The sequence below is a fragment of the Sabethes cyaneus genome, chromosome 2, assembly GCF_943734655.1.
Source record: "Sabethes cyaneus chromosome 2, idSabCyanKW18_F2, whole genome shotgun sequence".
NCBI classification, from domain to species: Eukaryota; Metazoa; Arthropoda; class Insecta; order Diptera; family Culicidae; genus Sabethes; species Sabethes cyaneus.
The window spans coordinates 213,205,140-213,225,769 of NC_071354.1; the positions used below are offsets into that span (position 1 = coordinate 213,205,140).

Consider the following 20,630-nt stretch of genomic DNA (forward strand, 5'->3'; position numbering starts at 1 on the left):
GAAGAGAACGCATTTCACTGCACAGTCATCCGGCATCCTTGCTAAGGGGCCAGCCCACCGTAGCCTCCCAGGGTGTACGATGGGAATCTCTCCAAGCAGTGCCTGCAGCTCGTCATTCATACGCCGCCGCCACTCTCCGCTTTCCGTTTATACCCCACTAAAAATAGTCCGCAACACATTTCGTTTAAATACGGGACATCTGCCATATGACATATAGAGCATATCTTCCACAAGCAAAGTTACTGTCTCAAGTTCGTGAAGGACTACCGATTTGATTAGCATACTGATCGAAACATCTTGCGGAGGGAAAACTAGGCTTGATTTTCAGTTTGAATGCGTCGTTGAATCTCCTTACTCGTATTATGTCGGCAGTGACCAAAAATCCTAAATATATGAACTCCCATTCCCGCTCACCTGATTACACCGTGTTTGTGCATTATCTATTATAGTTCTTCGCGCTCAACTGTATCGTATGCTGCCCTGAAATCCACGAAAATATGAAACTTGCTGCCTCACTATCTTTCGTGTCGTGTCGGTGAGCAGATTATAGCCTGATCATCGGTCTATGGCTTCGTTACCAAGCTGGGCGTAATTTCTAGGTTAGCCGTGCTGTGTGTGTACATTGAATGTTGTCGTGCATGTTGGAAGAATACGTGCCTAAAATTGATGCGCCATCGAAATTGTGCATCAAAATGTTTTATAAAGCCAAATGCTCTTCAAACACAAATACTATTAAACTTCTCAAAATCCGACTTGAGTACATGCACCGGTTTGATTACAGGACATTGTCCTTGTTAGTATACCCCGAAACTGGATGCCCACAATAGTGAAGGTAGTTAATCAAACTTTAATATTGAAACGATGGTTTTTACAATTGATGGAGGGACGGTAGGGGAAAGTAATGAAAATTTTTTTTGGGAAAGGAGGGGAAAGAGTGGAAAGAAAGGGGGGAGGGGGTAATAGGTAGCTACGCTTAACAAGTGGCGCTGGTCCAGCGCCTCTATGGTTCAAAGGTACACGGGTACCAGCGAGCCACACTCCCTGGCAGGTGTTGTGGGTTCATTCAAATCCGGTTATAATCTCTGATAATAGTTTGGTTCGACCCATGCACCTTCCAACATTGGACGAAAAAATAGGAGTCACAACGACAATTATTATGTTTTCCACGTTTGGTCAACTGTTGAGATTTCGTCAAAATTTTACCGAATTCGGTGCTTTTTTTAAGTGTGTAGTTCGATACAATCTGCCGTGGAGCGTATAACAAGGTAAAATTTGAGATTGTCAGCAGAAATAAGAAATCGAACTGGTGGTCTTACATAGCAGACGCCGTTAAAAAATGATAAAAATAATAATGGCCCTAGGTTACTCCCTTGTGGGACGCCCGAACAGTAGGTAAAACTTTGTGATTCATGGCAGATGGGGTACGACCTATAAGGTACGATTTTAACATTTTTATCTATGTCACATACATTTTTATCTACTAATGTCGGGCGAGGCACCAAGACGTTCTAATTTTTACCAATGGGATAGAGTGGTCTATACTGTTAAAAATCGTCTTAATATTTGCGTAGAGCCCTCTTTTTGCTACCAACGATATTGCAGCTTTATAGCGTCATTACTACAAAAGATAAAACTACATTGTACACCACTTTTTCGATTGATAATTCACTGAGGCGTTGTAGGCAAAAGACCATATACTGAGCAAAACACAGCAAATGAAGCCTGCTGAGAAGCGGGTAAATGTTTTCGGTGCTAAGCTCTAGTTATCCTGTATAACAGTAGTAATAAATCAGTTTGTTCAGGGTGATTACTGTTTCAATAGCACTATAAAACTAACAGATTTATTGCGCATTGACAAGCAACCACAATGAGATCAATTTTATATGACTATGTCTTGTCTCAGGAACCAAGTTTATAAGAGATGTCCCACAATCAACTAGTTTAATCATTGTAATATAAACAACCGCAATAACTTTGTTTTATGAACAGTTTTATTATAGTTGTCGTTGTTGTTATTTTATTTGAGAGTTTCTACACTGTTGTGCGTTCGCCTCTAGGTTTTATTATAGTTTTATAGTTAGGTATAAGTATCTATAACTAATGATTAATGTCGTAATGAAAACATTATAAAATTCAAATAAAACTAAGCGGCTTTAGAATTGTTACCTGGGATACATACATTGACTTGAACTATATTATTAAAACCTGCCGTGCGTCTCGGAAGCATGTCAATCCCGTAATTGCGACAAATGACGTTTCAATTGATGATTAAATACAGTTTTAGTTTTTAGATGTTGAAAAAACAATCCTTTCTAAATAAATTGAGAAAAATCTTAATAAAACTTTTTGTTTAGTTTTATCGTGTTCAATGGTAAAAACAATACTTTAACTTTTCAAATTTTGATAATATGAAACAGTCGACGGGTTGAATGACCATCTACATTCGAAACAGAAAAAGTTTTCCCAGAGCGAGAAAATGTAAATTCTTTTTCAAACTACCATCCGGTTACAGTAACTTGCTCTTGGGGTTTCGTTTCTGCCAAACAAAATGTTTTGCATTTCATCGAACGAAGAGGTAGGTATGTTAACCTTGTTTATACCGATGATTGTATACATTCAAGGGGGGCGACTCTCTGTCCCACAGGAGGACGGAATCGGAAGCCTTCGGGTAACATTGGGCGAATAATGTTTGTGTAGGAAAAAAGCGTTTATACCGGAATTTTTGAATTTTGCGAGCATTGGGAGCAACAGAAGGATTCAAGCCATATAAATGTTTATTGGTGCAAAGAACGAAGAAGAAGGTCATTAGCATTTATAACGAAACTTGTTCCACTGCTTTCCGATCTTAGTTTGTTTCATTTTCCAACCAGTAAAAGATTCAAACCTTTTCGCATACAAACAGGTTGTTGTAAAAGTTATCCCACTGACGTTGCTGACTTTAGCCGTAGAATGAAGAATCCCACCCACGTTTAAAGTCGATTTTAATTATATAACTTATGTAATTTTTGCGATGTAACGGTTGCTTATAGTATCGTTCAACATCAAATCTAATATCGTCGTTCGTTACGCCCAGACGAAAACCACTTTATTCACTATGCAACCCGTTAAACGCCTCAGCGTAGGCAATCATCAAAGCAATAACCAACTTGCGGCTCGCATTACCAACGATCCGAATGGTTATATCTCAAAGATCTCACAATTTCCATAGAAGTCGAATCCACATATCGCTTCCTTGGAAGCGACTCCCCCCTCATCAGTTTCACGTCAGTCAAGCGTATAGTTTTGGTTGATGGAAAACTCCCATGACATGTTGAAAGATATATTACTGCTTTTTCCTATACTATACAACCTAACCCTAGCCAGTCTAAGCACGGTAAATTGTGCAAGTGCTGACTTGGGATGCTGCAGCCAGCAATTACACCTTGCCAGCCAGTTGCCTGGACAAGAAACCGACGGAGCAAAGGTGCAATTAAACGGCCACCGCCGCCGCTGCTGCTCGGCTGCAATTGACAACATCACGTTTTATGCCCACGAGCACGCGGCGACCGCCATCCAGCAGACCGATTCTACCGTTGTGATTCAATTTTTGAACACTTAAATAAAACGTTTCCTTGGGGATTTAAAATGTGTAATAACTATCAGCACCGTGTCTATTGGAGGTGGACGAATAATAATTAGCATTTATACAAGTGCTCGAAGCTTGAACCAGAACGGTACACCACAGCAGCAGCACAAGTGCTGTTGAATCCAGACTGACGACGTCCTGAAAAACAGCGCTAATTGGCGCCGACAGGGGTGTCATCCTTTGTGGCGTTTAAATTAGGATGAAGCTGCAATTATAATGACCCCAGTGGAAGGTGTGTAACTAAGCATTTTTTCAAAAGCAAATTTTTGATGTTTGCTTCAAACCTAAATTGTGTCATCTATATGGGGTAGAATCAAACAACGACCATACTCACATTGACTAAATTCTCCCGCCGGACGTCGTCGGTCACATCCTTCTTGGCAATCCGCTTCCGCCAATCGTCCTCGCCGCTCTTCTGCAGTGCCGCCAGCCGTTCGGCGATCGAGACACTCTTGGTCATTGATTCCTGATCGGGACGCATCTCCTCGGTCAAGCAGCGCCGCAGTCCGAGGAAGCCTGTTACCGGATGGTGGTGCTCCTGCTGCTGTTCGATCGTCGTCGGCTGGTCGTAGTGAAAACTGTTGGCCGCCGCCACTGCGCGCGGGTCAAACGGGCCTCCTCCACCGATACTCACTGGGTCATTTCCGCCCGGCCGAGCACCACCGATGCCAACGGGGCCGCCGAATGTTTTCGCCGTGTTGTGGTAGATGATGGCCGACGCCGGAATGAAGGTGGCAAGTTCCGACTGACTTTTGCTTTTCACCAGTTGCTGCTTGTAACTGTGGAACGGATGGAAACAAACAAAGGTGAAAGGTTACGACATGTTCTATTACCAGCAGTGGAAGCTGCAGGGATGTAAAAGTAGCAAACAACAGGAAGAATGCGATTGAAACGGGCAGCTTGATGAAATTCAATTTAGAATAGTTCCTCCGTGGTGAACCAGCACACAAATGCACCGGAGAAGTTGTCGGGTAAACTCAGTTTGCTTGGCGAATAAAGTTTTAATTAACCAGATCTTGTTTAGCCACCATTCCGGAGTGGAAATGTAACTTCATAAAAATAGACACTTACACAGTAAGGTATAATTGTGTTCACTTTAATTTTATTATCGAGTCAATACCATCCACTTTTGTTTGGAAAAAGTTGATACCGACTAAATGGTTTCCAGTTATAAGTTTATGATTATCACCCATAACAAGGTTGTTTACCATCACCTGGCATAGCTTGAAGGAGAAAAAAAGTCCCTTTTATTTACGAAAAAAGTTTTATTCTCGTTATGACAAAAAAGTTTTATTTCCCACGTGGAACAAAACTCATTGCGATGCGTTTTTTTTTCTGTACTGCAAGTACCGACACCAAAGGGCCAAACAGAATGCTGCTGCTTCCGTCAGTCTTATTCTGACAGTTTTCCCATGGGTTAACTGTCATATTGGCGCTGACGGATGCGTTGACGCAGCTTTTTGATTGGTCCTTATGCTGCTGAGAAGAAAAGTGCCACGTCTGTCATATTTACCGGGATATAAAATAATTGGTTGAAACTTTTACTTCAGTAAACATGGTTCATTAAGAAAGGACCTGTCAAATTTTTGTTTTCATGATTGGGACAATTCAAAATGTCTTATTCTGTTTACGTGCTAGAGAAAGATGTCGTAAGAACAATTTAAACTTCAATTTCTAAAGATGATTTGGAAAAAAGTAACGAAAAGAAGCGTTGATTGCTTTACTAGGGATAAATTAGGGATTTCTAGTAAAAGCAAAACAATGTAATCATTCGTTCCTAAACGGTTTCGGAAATTGCGTTTTCCTGATTGGCTGTGCAGCACGTACCAAACTTTAAATCGCACAATCACCATAATTACGATCGTGCTCTTTACCGTGTTTACTCACCACAATAATAATGGGAGAACGTTATAGTTACCCAAGACTAACATAAAAAATAATCATAATGTAACATGAACACACTATACACTAGTCTTTCAAACGATTTTAACCGGCAACAAGTAATCACATGGTTGTCGTGAAAGGACCATAGATAATACCGATGAAGAAAACAAAAAGAAAGGAAGGAAGCAAGATGCAGTTTATAGCGCATTTAGCTGCCCAGAAATTATGTCTTCGACGCAATGTAGGGGGACCCCGTCCCGTATAAGCATAATGCATGTAGGGGTTTTTACCTTATGATTTACCGAGCTCTAAGAAGCAAGAGGAAATTTCCAGGGAAGAAAAGTTATCAGTTACGGGACAATTTATGTGTGGATTATGTATGCATGAAAAGGTAATCGATGTGACAGACAGGAGGAGGACGGCTTTGGGTTTCGTCTACCGCAACCATTCGTGGTCACGTTTTTGTACTGAAACTATATGAGATTCATGACAAAATGAAGCGGATTATGGGATCCGTTCTTGCCCACCGTGAAGCGAGCGAGAGAGAGACAGATCAATGAAGGGAAACTCGACAACGTTAACACGTTTCGCTGTCGTAATTTTAAAATAAACACGTTTTTCCACAGCGCATGCGGTGGTACATTATTGGTCGATTTTCTATGGCTGGTCCCGTGTGTATCCGGAATTCAGTGAACGATTCTTCGATAATCCATAGGACCTGGGATGGACCACTTTCGCGTTTCACTTTCTTTCTTTCCCTATGGTCATTAATTTTGCGATACGCGTAGATGTAATAACTTGCACATTGAGTCGCCCGACTGACTGGGGATCAACTTGCCGCTGCTGCAACATTGCCGGCTCGAACGGAGCCACGGGACTATTGAACGGGTGGTTATTTGAGGCTTTCCTCGTCTGCATCGGTGTGGAGAACGCAGAGAACGTGCCGCAAATGGCAATGAATTCAAACGATACCGGCGCGGAGCACGGGCGCGGCCGGCGGTACCCACGAAGGCTGTGCTCCGACGATGGCATATGTTTATTTTCTATACAGGTCTTTTGCTGCCGCCAAGTGCGTTGTGGTCACTTGCAGAGCAAGGCAACGTGGGTTTCACTTTCGTGCGTTGGGTTTGGATCCGGGAAAGTGGCAAGGTAAGTTATGGAAAATGTGCGAGCAATGGGCTGTTACATCTTGTGAAACAAGTTTGAGGACTTCGTAATCGAATCGTTGATAAGGATACAACATTAGGTCTTGGGTGGAAACTTTGAGACGCTCTCGGTTTTGTTACATGATAATGTCAATGACATACAAGTATATAATCTTAAACATTGTTGTTTTTCAAACTCCTAACAATATATTCTGAAGTCCGGTCCGAAGACCAACCGGAACGGAATTCGAGAGTCCGATTTCTAATCGGACTGGGTAATCTTTTAAAGTTCGAAAAGTCTGAAACACTTTTAACAGCAAAACTGGCCACAGTGAAAACAATGGCTGGGAACTACTTTAAATGATTAATTAAAGCTTGTTTGTTTTAACTTACTAAATATTCAGGAAAAGCAATAATTTTGCTACAAAAATAATTTTTAATGAAGTCAAAAAAAATCTGACCAATCGATTTAATTTTGAAGAATAAGCAAATGTGACGCTTAAAAATTGTGTAATTTTTGTTCAGAATTTTCTCAACTATGGTTTAACAACTTTGAGATCGTAACTATTATCTACGACCGACTAATGTGCAGCATAAATAATTATGTTTCAATTGCACAGTATGGATTCCTCCCCGGTAGGTCCGGAAACCGTAACTGCCAATCAATTAAAGTTCACTTCTCTGCATTCGACCGTGTCTATTATGGGATATTACGTGCAATTATTAAGTGTATAATAAACTCGGAGTATCTGTCACGATAGTTGCATGGTTGTACAGTTACTTGCGGGATCGTAAAATTGTTGTGAAGCCGGCAACGTGCTAATCTAGCTAGTGTAGTAACAATTCCGGCGTCCCGCAAGGCAGTATCTTGGAATCTCTACAGTTTTCATTGCATAGCAATAAATATTATAAAGTTGCAAGTGTGCAAGTGCAAGTGACTTTAAGTGAAACGCGTCGCCTTGAAAACTGCACTGTGCATTTTCAAGAGAGCATTTCCCAATCATATTGATTATAACAATTGATGTCGGATGAAATCATTAATAAATAAACTAAAGCAGACCGAACCGCAATTGGCGGACTTAAAAATGGAAAAGAAAAAAGAAATATCGGGTGACGGAGAGAGAGAGAGAGAGAGAGAGAGAGAGAGAGAGAGGGTTGTAATATCATGGTTACCTGGGATGGGTAGTTTAATATACAAATTTGCAATTTTTCCTCACAGTAAAGTAGAAAACAACTCCTCTCATTGTTTAGCCAGAAAACGGATAGCAATATTCACAGTGATTGTACAATATTTCGCCGAATACCATTTTGCGAAAAACCTTAAGCGGAATGTACCATTTCACGGAAAACTTTTTCATGGAAAGTTTGACTAATGTGTTATAGTAAAGTCTCGAATTTCTCAAGTTCGATTAGTTTTTGAGTTACGCGAAAATTCCTGTTTTATTTGTATGAGAGGTGAGAGGTCTCTAAAACCATCATAAAATAAATTCAAGACTCCAAAATCTCCACTCTCCACTCCAATCTTTTATAGACTGGTAATTCACTCAATGGAATCTCTCTCGGCTTGCAGTTCAAAATATTCCAAAATCTCCCACATGCCAAATTTGGTTCCATTTGCTTTATTAGTTCCTGAGTTATGAGCACATTTGTATTTCATTTCTCAAAAGGGGGAGGGGTCATAATTCACAATAGAAAAAATTTCTGCCTTCTAAAACTTCCACATTCCAAATTTGGTTCTATTTGCTTGATTAGTTCTCAAGTTATGAGGAAATTTGTATTTCTATAATAGTTTGGGAGCCCCCCCCCCTTTTAAAAGGGGTCATGATTCACCATAGAAAAAATTTCTGCCCCCTAAAAGCCCCACACGCCAAATTTGGTTCCATTTGCTTGATTAGTTCTCAAGTTATGAGGAAATTTGTATTTCATTTTTATGGGAGCCCCCCTCCTAAACACAGGACGGGTCCTAATTCATAAAAAATCAGAGGGGTTGTGCACAAGCCACGACCACATAGATGACGTAGAACTACGTAAGCCTCTTTGTAGCGATAGTAGGATGTGTTTATTTATGTAATAATACGATTATTCATGTATACAAGCTACATACGTAACGTTTATCAAAGTAGTTACATTACATACATTCAATCCTCAACCGATTTTGGAGTTATATCCATTAGAGTGTCCCAAAATAGCACTATGTCAGAAAACCCGGGGGCTCACCCCTCAAATGATAGCTTAGGGTGTCACAACCAACTTTTTATATGACGTCAACATTGGTTGCCGCGATTTAGGGGTCGCACATTTGAGTTTTATGAAAAAATGGCATTTTTCAGTAGTAAATTCAGAAAAATGTTTTTAGAAATGTCAATGTAGGTGAAAAAAGGTACTTAACTATTTTTTTCACAATCATTGGGATCTGATACATTCATTAAAAAGTTATGGTGGCATGTCTGGAGTCATATTTGGTTACAAAAATTTATTGAATTTGGCAAAAATTTAAAATTTTCGAAATTTCATTTAAATAAACGTCAAAACAGGGTATTGAACAGTATCTCAGAGTAACGTACGTATACTGTATAGATGGGAAATTTTATGATGAACAACTTTGCCGAAGAAAGTTTGGACGTATGTTCAAATCTCGCTGAGGTATTCACGTCTGAAGGCGGGACCAAACATATTATCCATGAATTGGTTGAATCTATTTTATTAAAACGAAACCAAGTCAGTAACTAAACCAAACAGTAAATAAATTTTTATGATCTGTTTCTACGTTGAATAATGCTTTTCCTCTGGTAATCGGTAGACGGTACGCGCGAGTTTTCAAAAAGTTGAAAATTTTGCTCAACTTTTCTGCGGTTTACAAAAGAACACTGATAAAGCATTTACAACCTGCAGACGTTTTGGAAGTCGCAAAAAATATCGCCCGTGGCCAGAAAATTTATTTCCGTCATTTTTTGGTCGTCCGCAATGGCGAAAAATTCAACTTTTCCCTCGTTGCCTGTGTTATTACGGTATTAACTGGGCAAGAAAATATAATAAACTCTTCAATCGTTGTGTGGCCCTTAAAAGGACCGATTGTTTGATTATCATAACTCCAGCTTGCAATAAACTTGCACTAACGCACTTAACGTAATTCTCTGTTCGGTAAATTGTAGTACCGATAACCGCTAACCAGGCACGGCTTGTTGCAACGGACCAGCCGGAAAGCCTCAGCAGCTGTGCGATCTACGAAGCCGTTCGAGTATGGTCCTGAATCACGATGAAATACCACTCCAAGCGGCCAGCTGCAAGTGACGTAGGATGCATCTAGTCGTTTTGTTGTCGCGTGCAGCATATTTCCTGCCAATTCCAGAACAGCAGCCAGATATTCCTTTACGGCAACGAAACGAATGCTTCAGCTCCAACACACGATCAGCATAGTTTCCTTTCCTCAGCAACCGATGAATACGACGGACCGGGAACTGCAGACGTGCACGACTGCGTCACCGCTCGTATTGCCGTTGGTGGAACATCTTAATAAAGAATTTTCAAGCCAATTAGCAATCAACGAGAAAGTGTAGGATTCCATTTCATTCTCTTGTAACTTTGTTATAGTAAAATTAAATGGAACTTTCCATCAACTTTCTCGGTGGTTGAATTGTAATAAAACTTGTTCGATAATAAATGGAAATTATGCCGCGCATTGAAAATCAATAGTTTTCTATATTTTCAATATTTTCCAAATCGATTTTCCGATCAACTGGTGTAAATATTTTGGAAATCTATTGAAAATTGACTGAATTATAAGCCGAAGCGTGAAAACGCGTTTTTACTTTGATGACGTCATTTCCAACAACCAACCAATCACGAAGCGAGAAATCTGGTAAAACATAGGTTCATTATTTTCAACTTTTCATTAGTTCAACATCAAGAATCCATACTTTTCTTTATTTGGGTCAATTCTTAGAACATTTTTGGATCGATTGGTGTAAGAATATTGAAAATCGGTCGGAAAACCGCTGAGCTATTAGCGCTCAAAATCTATCATTTTTCGTGACGCTCGTAATTTTCGATTTTTTGGAATGACACCCTATCTCAAAACTTTCCGTAAGACGTAGTCCTACGTCAAAAAAATCTTGCCCTCTAAAACCCCCACATACCAAATTTGGTTCCATTTGCTTGATTAGTTCTCGAGATAAGAGAAAATTTGTATTTCCTTTGTATGGAAGCCTCCCCTCTTAGAGGGGAGAGGGATCATAATTCCCTTTCTAAAGAGGGGAGGGATCTCAATTCACCATAGAAAAAATGCTTACCTCCAAAAACACCCACATGCCAAATTTGGTTACAATTGCTTGATTAGTTCTCTAGTTATGCAGAAATTTGTGTTTCATTTGTATGGGAGCCCCCCCCCCCTCCCTCTTTTGGTGGGGAGGGGTCTCTAACTATCATAAGAACCTTCCCCAGCCCCAAAATACCCTACATGCAAATTTTCACGCCGATCGGTTTAGTAGTTTTCGATTCTATAAGGAACATACCGACAGACAGACAGACAGATTCCATTTTTATAGGTATAGATTCCTAAAACAGTCGGATTACGCTACATTTCCTTATTATTTTTGTTTTGTAAATTCTCAAAAAAGTGTTAGAAATTCCTTTCCTACACCTCAGTTCAGTTACCCGCTCTTAGTTGTGCTTGGGAAGGTTTGAAAGGATAAACCTGTTTTCGCGAGGAAACCGTTCCTTAGCGAAATGCTAATCGGTACAGGTGCTATCAACCTGCATGTTCTGAGAAATGGTTCTCCCTCTTTTTCTGTCGATTCCCGGAAAGGCACTCGGTAGCGTGCATATAAGTGAAAATAAATGTTTTCACTTAGCAGAAGATCATCGCAGAAGTCACATGCCGGAAAAGTGCTTCTCGAGTAAAAGTCGACTGTGAGAGGACTCGCATTTTTCTTCGCCGTTTGCTTCGACGTGGAATGCTGTTTGCTGTTTATATTACGATGGAAAAAGGTGAATCACTTATGCAAGTAATGGCTGGAATGATAAAATTGTGGACTATCATTTCCGAAAAAACATTTCTCCACCGATAATATGGATGTTTGCTATACTGCTGAATAAACATTGGATAAATAAAGTTTTCCAGGTATGAATATTCCATGGTTGAATATTCTCGTGTAGTCAGAGACAGAGCTGAGCACAACAGCAGCATCATGAGTCAATAAATTGGAAAACATTTTCAGTTTACAATGACCTATAGAAACGGCAGAATAAAAAGAAATAAGATCGATCAGCAGGAACTCAGGCCTCGAGGGCATGGTAATGAACACCCAGCCAAAGAAGCATCAATTGGTGGTCCGCCCGCTACATAATGCACACGAAAATGATCGAGCAAACCATAACAATCACCACCAGCTCAGTTCAAGGTTTCAAGCCCGTCCGGCAAATTGCACGTTGAGTCAGTCAAAAAATGAACGATCGAAGTGCTCATTCAACACGAATGGTAGGTACCTACCTAATTCTGAAGCTTGAATCGAAGGTATCATGACCGCCGTTTTTTCACCATAGCCATTGAACACGAACCGGGTACAGTCTGTCTATTAAAAAGGAGTTTATTGGTAATTGGTCGGACTGAATCCAGATAAGTCGTCTGCTCTAGAAAAGACTTAGTATGTAGTACTGACCTTTCAATTTGGTACTAAACGTGAATAACTGGACTGAAGTCGGTTAAAAAATAGCTTTGAATGACCTATAGTAAAATTGCTTTTAACATTTTCATCTTAAATAGTTTTCACGAAAGAGCACAAACATTTCAACTTCATTTATTGGAAATTTATACCCACAGTTAAAATATCAAAACACATTTTGTGCTTAATATAGGTTCACCATCTGGAAAACATCCCACTTTTCCAGGAAACTGGTTCATTATTATTTTGATAAAGAAAGAAAGATACCTAGTGCTAGTGTGGTAAGTGGCATTTTACGGCAAACGTTCTCAAGTGGGAAGGCCCCCATTTTGGAGGAGAGCACACAACGCTTTCAAGGGCCCCTTTTTGGAGCGTCGCGTTGTTGTTGTTGTTCGTGCGCTTTATTGAAGCACAAATTCAATGCAGCCCTATTCACCGCGGGCGGGGGCTCGACTCCGACTCCGACTCCGCGAACGCGAAGTGGAAAGATAAAGTTATCTCATTTGACCATTTGCTTGCTTGCTTGGTTTTCCGTTCGGTTCGTTCCGCTCGTCTTTGCCGGAGGTGAATTAATAATGGGCAATGTAAAATCTTTCTTTTTTATTTTGTTTATCCTAAATGCGATGACTCATATTGTTTTGTATACAGCAGTGCAGTGGTTGGATAACTTCGTTGGGTTTACTTCGTTCGTGCGTTAAAATTAAAGTGCTATAGTAGATAAATGGTATCAACTTTTTTATGTTATTTTTCCTCCATTGAGGATCAATTAATGATAGTGGTAAAAATGGAATCTATTAAATTGGTCTCGATATTAATGAGATAAGATATTTCTCAGGAGTGCAAATTCCAGAACCACGTCACCAACAGTCTACTATATATTTACATGCAAAAAATGTGCACTCGTGATCGTGACATGACAATGAAGATACTAACAGTGTTTACACAGCTGCTTATATAAGCTTTTGACAACCCCGAATGGCACGTGCACGGACTTGCAGCAGCACCGCTGCTGGCTATAACTTTAGAGACCGCGCCTTCGCTGGAGGTGGCATTTTTTAATGAACAGCCTACTCGATACTAAAGATAATATAACCTTGGTTAAAGAGCTGTGAGCTTTGTTCACACGTATCGAGTGGCATTGAACTTGACAGGCTCTACCTACTGGTTAAAGTATGCTTGTCTTCGTGGTTTTCGTGGTAGATCATAAGACAAAGTAGTTCGCCGTGAACAGATACAATTACTTGAGATAATAATGCGAATCGTAAAGCCGTGGGAAAAATATTCTGTTCTGACTAGCACATTTTTTATCCTTCTTCCGCTGGTAAATTGATTGAACAACAACAACGGTGAGAAGTGCCGCTCTTTCATTAGATGAGTCGAACAAAACGTGGAGACCACTTCGCAAAATGGATGATTTTTTCTTCGATGTAACAATATGATTGTAGTTTGTAATAAAATTCTAGATAAAGTAATGGGCTTTGTTTTATTTTCCTGTTTTGCAAAACAATTTTGCCAATAAAAAATATCAATAAAAAAGCAGCAGGGTTGTACTGCGGACTAAAGCGCATGGTTGACGTAATACTAACGGGTGACAACTAAAATTTTGGAATTTTTTTCTCAAGCTGTCAAAAAAAGACAAAGATACATGAAGAAGATCTGATTTACCGAAATTAAAGATACATTATCCAATATTGAAAAAAAATTAGTGTACATTTGAAAACGATCCGTAACCAGCTGTTCGACGAAGCTTCCGTTTGATGTCCGAACAGAAACGTTGTACGGCCGTCATGTCAATTTTGCAAATGCATCTCTTGATTCTACCAATCAACTGTTTGCAATTTGTGGCTCTCCAGTTATTTTTGTACACCAATAAACTTAAAATCCCGAAGAAATCTTCGAGTGTGCGCACTGAGACAGACTTTTCGGGTCGTGGTTTTTGGGTAAAAATGGGATCGAATGGGGTATTCACGAACGATTGTGTTTTTTGGCGTAATGTGATGATGCTCTATCCGGCCAAAATACGTATTGTCCATCTGCATGATGTTTTTGTAGAAACAGGATCTAAATTTTCTACAAACATTTGTCTGACACATCTTAACTGATAGCCAAGTCAGAGAGCTTGTTTTTGAAGGTACGAGAAAGAGAACGATGGCCTTCTGCGTCCATAATTTTGGCAGGTCTTCCACTACCTTACTTGCGAATAGTTGGTTGGGCATCTTAGGATATGGTAAACAATCGAAGCCGCAACATGTTCGCGTTTTAAATGTTGTACCGTGTATACTTTTTGCCGAGATTTCTGTAGTAGTGCATAGAAGTGTACAACGCGCTCCGAAATGCTTCTTGTTTCGACGTCATTTTAAGCAAAACAAGGCAAGCACAAACAAAACAAAAAATGTTGACGAAAAGAGGAGAGAGAGAGAGCTAACACATACATAATCTCATTTCTCTCTGAACTCGTTTGTTGTTGAGTATAGGGGCCTCAAAAAATTCCAAAATTTTAGTTGTCACCCGTTATGTCAGAAGTTTCATAAGTTTGACACATATATAGCCAAATCAATGTGAATGGGAACAAACAAATAGCATGAAAATAGTATAAGAGTAAAGTCGGTTGATGTCAGTACTCGAAAAAATTGAGAGCCCTGTATGAAGGCGAATATAAAACGCATTCAGCACATACAGTTTTCCCCTGATAGTAGTCTTTTATCTGTCAGTTCATGGACATGACTATTGAACTGCTGACAGTGTTTGTCTTTCTCAGTTTTCTACCATTCGAAACCATTCATGCATGAATTTCAGTGCTGAATGATTGCTCGACTAACCTGTCAGTCAATTTTCTTGCTCTCGACTAATATTTTAAATCTCAAAGTTTAATTTTTTAAACTGTCTGCTTTTTAAAATCAACCAAAACTTGGCCGAAGGAAATTAATTAAAGCTTTGGAGCAATGTTTACGTTTATTGTAATTTCGTTTGCCGTCGTCCGTAGTTCAAAATAATGAATGAGTGATTCACATTCGATTTCATTCACTATTATAGAGAATGACTGAATGTAGAGAACAATACGAACATGAACGAACGTGGTTCGCTTGAATCATTGGTTTCAGGTTAGCAATGCTCAGTTCATTTCATCTGTACTTGAGACCAGGCTTGGCATACACTTTTCGCTTTGATTTTGCTCTTTTGATTACTGCTCCTCAGCCAAGCAGAATTTGAAAAAGTGGTGTATGGGGCATTTGTAGAGCTAGTAATTATCTATAATATTGCTGAAGAAAGTGAAGTTTTATCTTGAGTATTTACGGCGCTGTAGGGCAGCAATGCCGTTGGTAGCAAAAAGAGCGCTTCCTATAGCGCCATAAATACAAAATGCACAGTAATGCTTACTTAAGCAATATTGTAGATAATAACAAATTCTACAAACGCCCCATACATCACTTTTCCAAATTTTGCTTGGCTGAGATGCAGTAATCAAAAGAGCAGAATCGAAGCGAAAAGTGTTGGCCAAGCCTGCTTGAGACAGCTAAGAATGAGCAGTATTTTGCACCAATTGAGGCGTATTGCGTAAATTGAATAGGAGATTTCTAAGCACTGAATTCCGTAGTCTAATCTCAAGGTAAATTTGTGCTTTGCCGATTGACTGTCCTGCCGACAAAACAATGAGGTTTAATGGAGTAATTAGTAAACAAACGCGCTCAACCGACAATTGAGAGTTGGGAGTCCGAATCTTACTTTTGCTAATTCAAAATTTTTACCCCGACAACAAGATTTTTCAGGTAATCCAATTACTCATTTTTAACACAAAGTATTTACCCTTCACAAAAAAAATTAAATATTAGTAATTGCTTGATTTGAACCGTACTGGAATTGATAAAAAAAATTCGTTCCATTCCATCGGAGCGTGTTCTATCCTGTCTACTTCCTTATTCGTGAGCTGCAATCTTCAACGCACGAAAGTTGGTTCTCAGTAGCAAGCTCATGTATGTGTGTATCGCTTGTGTTTGAGAAGTAGAGAAATCATAGAGAAAATATTCTAAAAAGAAACTTAAAATAACTCATCAAAAAAGTTCAAGTATGTATGTATTGGAAGCATAGCTAAACTTTTTGTAGGAAGCATAGCTAAGTTTTTTAAAGAAAATGCAATTTTATTGTGTAAAAATGGTAATGATTTATGAATGAAAATATTGCCCATTGCTATGAACTTTTTCCCATCTTGTTGGCAGAATTCGTTTAATCATTACGGTAAAAACTTTCGTCATGCACGAATGAAGCCAATTTTTTGGATGTCTTCCTACGAGCGGAACTATTGATCAACCAGACCATGTGCCGTTCAACGGAACAAGTAATAATCGGACAACGTAGTATCTAGGGAATATTACGAGTGCGATAGGCTTTTCCAATTGAGTGTAGGTTATAAGGAATCTGGCAATATGAGGTCGAACGTTGTCATGCTGTAGAACCACTTCCTCGTACCTTTGCTCATATTGTAGTTGTAGTAGTTTTTAACATAGTACTCAGTTCTGTTGCATCAATCGAATACCATACAGTAGAGGGCAATGAGTTAGAACCTTACCTTCGGTTGGTCAAAATTTTGTGTCTAATGACCATGAAATAAAAGTAAAACTTTAGCAAAATAACAATGAAAAGACTTAAAAATACGGCAGAGAGGTTACAAAACACGGCAAACTGGCTTCGATAAGACAAAAAATAAGACGACAAAATAAAGCCAAAAGAGCAACGAAAATACGACGGAAAGTCGAAGTAAAAGTGATGACAAATAGACGAAAAGACGATGAAAAATAGACAAAAGATGACAAAAATACAGTGAAAAGACGTCGAAAAAATGCCACAGAAGTGACAGAAAATGTCAACAACATAAAAGCGACTAAAAGACTAGAAATAGATGCAAAAAGGTGATGAAAAGATGATAAAAAGACGGAAAAACAGCGACAAGAAATGCTCCCAGTGATGCCAGATCTACCAAATTTATCGGTAACTCTACGGATCGGTAACTCTACGGACTCTACGGACAAAAGGCAACCGAAAGACGAGGTAAAGACGACAAGAATGCAATGAAAACATAGCGAAATCCGACGAAAACACGACAAAATATTTCAAACATACGTCGAAAATAACATGAAGATACGATGAAGAGAAGACGAAAAGAGGCCAACAGCGAAAAAAATAAAAACCGAAATTATGACATTTACAAAGCCGACAAAGCATGCAAAAAAGATGTGGATGCCCAATTGAACCCGTTATTGCAAAATAGAACCCGCTCCAGCTTAAAAGATAGTCATTTCACTAAGGACGCCAATTGATTTTGACAAATATGCAATATTCTTCCTGTTTATTTACTCTTTACTTTGACAAATGTTTTATGTCTACGGAAGCAGAAATCTTACTTCAATCAGGTTTTTCTTGCTCAATGTATAAAAAAAGACGAATATACGACTACAAGACAACGAAAGAACGACGAAAAGACACATTTCTGCTATTTTGACAACAAACAAAACGACGAAAAAATGGCAAGAAAGTGACGAAAAGACATACATTACAACGACAAAAAAACGATGAAGAATTGCGAAAATGAAGACAAAAAGACGTGAAAATAGTAACAAAAAAGTTGACAAAAACGGAAAAAATCGCCGATCAAAGCGACAAAAAATGTCAACAACAGACGTGAAAAACGGCGAACAAACGAAGAAAATATGAGGAAAAAATGGCAAGCTGACTATGAAAAAACTTCAAAAATAAGGCAGAGAGACGACAAAAGACGGCAAAAGGGCTTCAAAAAGACAATAATTAGGCGACGAACTAAAACCAAAAGAACAACAAAAAGACGACAGATAATCGAAAAAAAGTGATGCTGTTTGTCAAAGACGGAAAAGCGGAAAGACGGTGAAAAATAGACGAAAAACGACAAAAATGCGATGAAAAGACGCTAAAGAAGCGACAGAAAATGTCAAGAACATAAAAACGATGATAGGACTAGAAATAGATTCAAAAAAGGCGATAAAAAGATGATAAAAAAAACGTAAAAACCGCGGCAAGAAATGCTAAAAAAGACGTTCAAAAGACAACAACAAAACAACAAGAAGACGAAAAATAAAAGAAAACAAAGTACATAAAAAACAAAGATAGACGAAAAATTGAAGACAAGACAAAAAACTCAACCACCAAACAACGATAAAAAACGAATGATGAAAGATTAATAACGAAAGTCGAGACTATAAGAGCCCTTGAATAATTTAGGTCAAAATTCCAAATGCATTATGAACTGGTTTGATTCGAAAAAAAAGTCACTGTCAAATTACTATCTTCTATGTGACAGAACCAATCGCGACTTACGGCTTGTCCTTAAGCAAAATCTATGTAAACTGTTTAGAGCTCTGGAAGCTCCGGAAGCGCTTCAAGCGCCGGATTTTTCGAATGCAATAAGAAAATCAACATTGCGCCCGCCGCTGACTGTTATTTGGAACAAACTCATTAATGTATCAAAGCGGTTTGTTTACCATCTGTCTAAACTTGGTTCATAACGCTTTAGATGTGTCGAAATCAACCAGCGCTTCATATCTACCAGCGATTCCGAGAACCTGGAGGAAAAGTTGAGTTCGAATCCGGTTCGGTATAATTGGTTCCCATTATACCTTGGTTCGATCCACGGATCCCCCAGCTTGAGTAAAAAGGAACGTTATACAAACTTAATAAGCGTTGCTTTAATGACCCTCCTTAACCTACTTTTCGGCTCTTTCTCTTTCACGCTTTGTCTCCCCTGAGATACTATAAACACCTTTGTTTCATTACTTTCTTCTTCCGTTCATTCTGTCAACTGCAAAAAGCCACTCTTATAAAAAATCAATTAAATGCCAGATTTCATTGCAAAAATCAAGACAAAAACAAAAGGTTGGTCGGCACTGCTGTTATTGAACAACAACGGGAACTTACTTGCACACCTAATAAATCTCAGAAAGATTCAACTAGGAATCTTTAGGAAACTACAAAAAACTCTTCATCAAACGTACATTTGCCTGCAGTGAAAACGATCTTAAAACTCAAGCTTGTCATATTGATACTATCCAATCCTGTTCCGTTTCGTTCGATCATTTTCTGACCATTTTCTTGCTTCCTTATGTTCGAATTGTACGAACTGCAACGTTTGGAAAGTATACGAATAATGCATGTTTATTCTTCTGTATGTTATTCCACCTTCGAAGATTATTCTACAGACATTGGCTGTGGCATGACTGTGTCATCTGTGTTTCGAGAGCTAAGAAATCATGGGGAAAATGTGGGAAGAACTTACACTTTCTTACTTATCATTAGTTTGAACCGTTTAGCGACTGAAATACGATCTTTTCATTAACGTATCAATTCGTAGAAAACTTTGTGATGGATTGAAGCAAAAATCTATGACAAGAAATCAGATCACTTTTGCACCTTTAGATTTCGTCTTTACATTCTTATCTCAATGTAAGACGTAGGCCTATTCCACGCCAGTTTGACAAGAACCGCAAACAACGTTTTCGCTACAAGATTCCTAGGGTAGTCAAAGATGTACCATTAAAGCACCTCTCTTTTGTCATTGCGAAACATCAAGAACACATTTTGACGCCTTGGGGAACGTTCAAATGATTATGTGATTCAAGTGAAGTAATTGAGAAATACGGAACAATAGTTTTTATTGTAGGTTCTACTTCGCCGACGGTAAATATTATAGTTTTTACTGTAGTTAGTATTGTGAAGCTCCAGTAATTCTCATCTTTATATTATGATTATTTCTTTTCGAGTATTTATAGCTCTAACCATCGGAGAAATCAATTGCATCAAAAGACGCTTCCAGTCACCTGGTTTGACGGTAGGTACTTGTCTGTGCAAAGTAATAAAGCGTTGAGTTATTTCGGCAAATTTCCCATTCATTCCGATGGAATCGGGCAGCAATTTTCCATACCACCGACCGACCGGTTGCGAACTTCATTCCAAGAGCCGCGCTAGGCTTTAACGATCCGATACGCTTCCTTCGCTCCCTCAACTCCACAAACCTGGGACAGAGGCAAACAATGAAAATCCAATAATCGTGATCCAATGCGGCGTGTAATGATGCGGCAAGATGATGCCAATTCCGATGACAGCGGTGACGGTTGATGATGATAATATCTCTGCCCTACCATTACTGTGCACCGACGACGACGGACGGGTCGGGCCGGGACGGTCTCCCCATTCCCATCTGTGGGGCACCGAGAGCGGCGCATAGCAGCATAACTAACGTGACGCAAATCATCCAAATGAATTATGGTGGAAGATGTAGGTAGCCAGATAGTGTTG

The 20,630-nt window shown here is 39.2% G+C and overlaps 1 protein-coding gene across 1 annotated transcript in view; it reads right to left on the reverse strand.

Moving 5' to 3' along the window:
• LOC128736617 (serine-rich adhesin for platelets) overlaps nt 1-20,630 on the reverse strand; it is a 181,006-nt gene that overhangs the window by 38,984 nt on the left and 121,392 nt on the right. Inside the window, exon 9 of the mRNA XM_053831105.1 lies at nt 3,960-4,404. Within this exon, the coding sequence (XP_053687080.1) occupies nt 3,960-4,404 (445 nt within the window). The remainder of the gene's footprint in view (nt 1-3,959; nt 4,405-20,630) is intronic.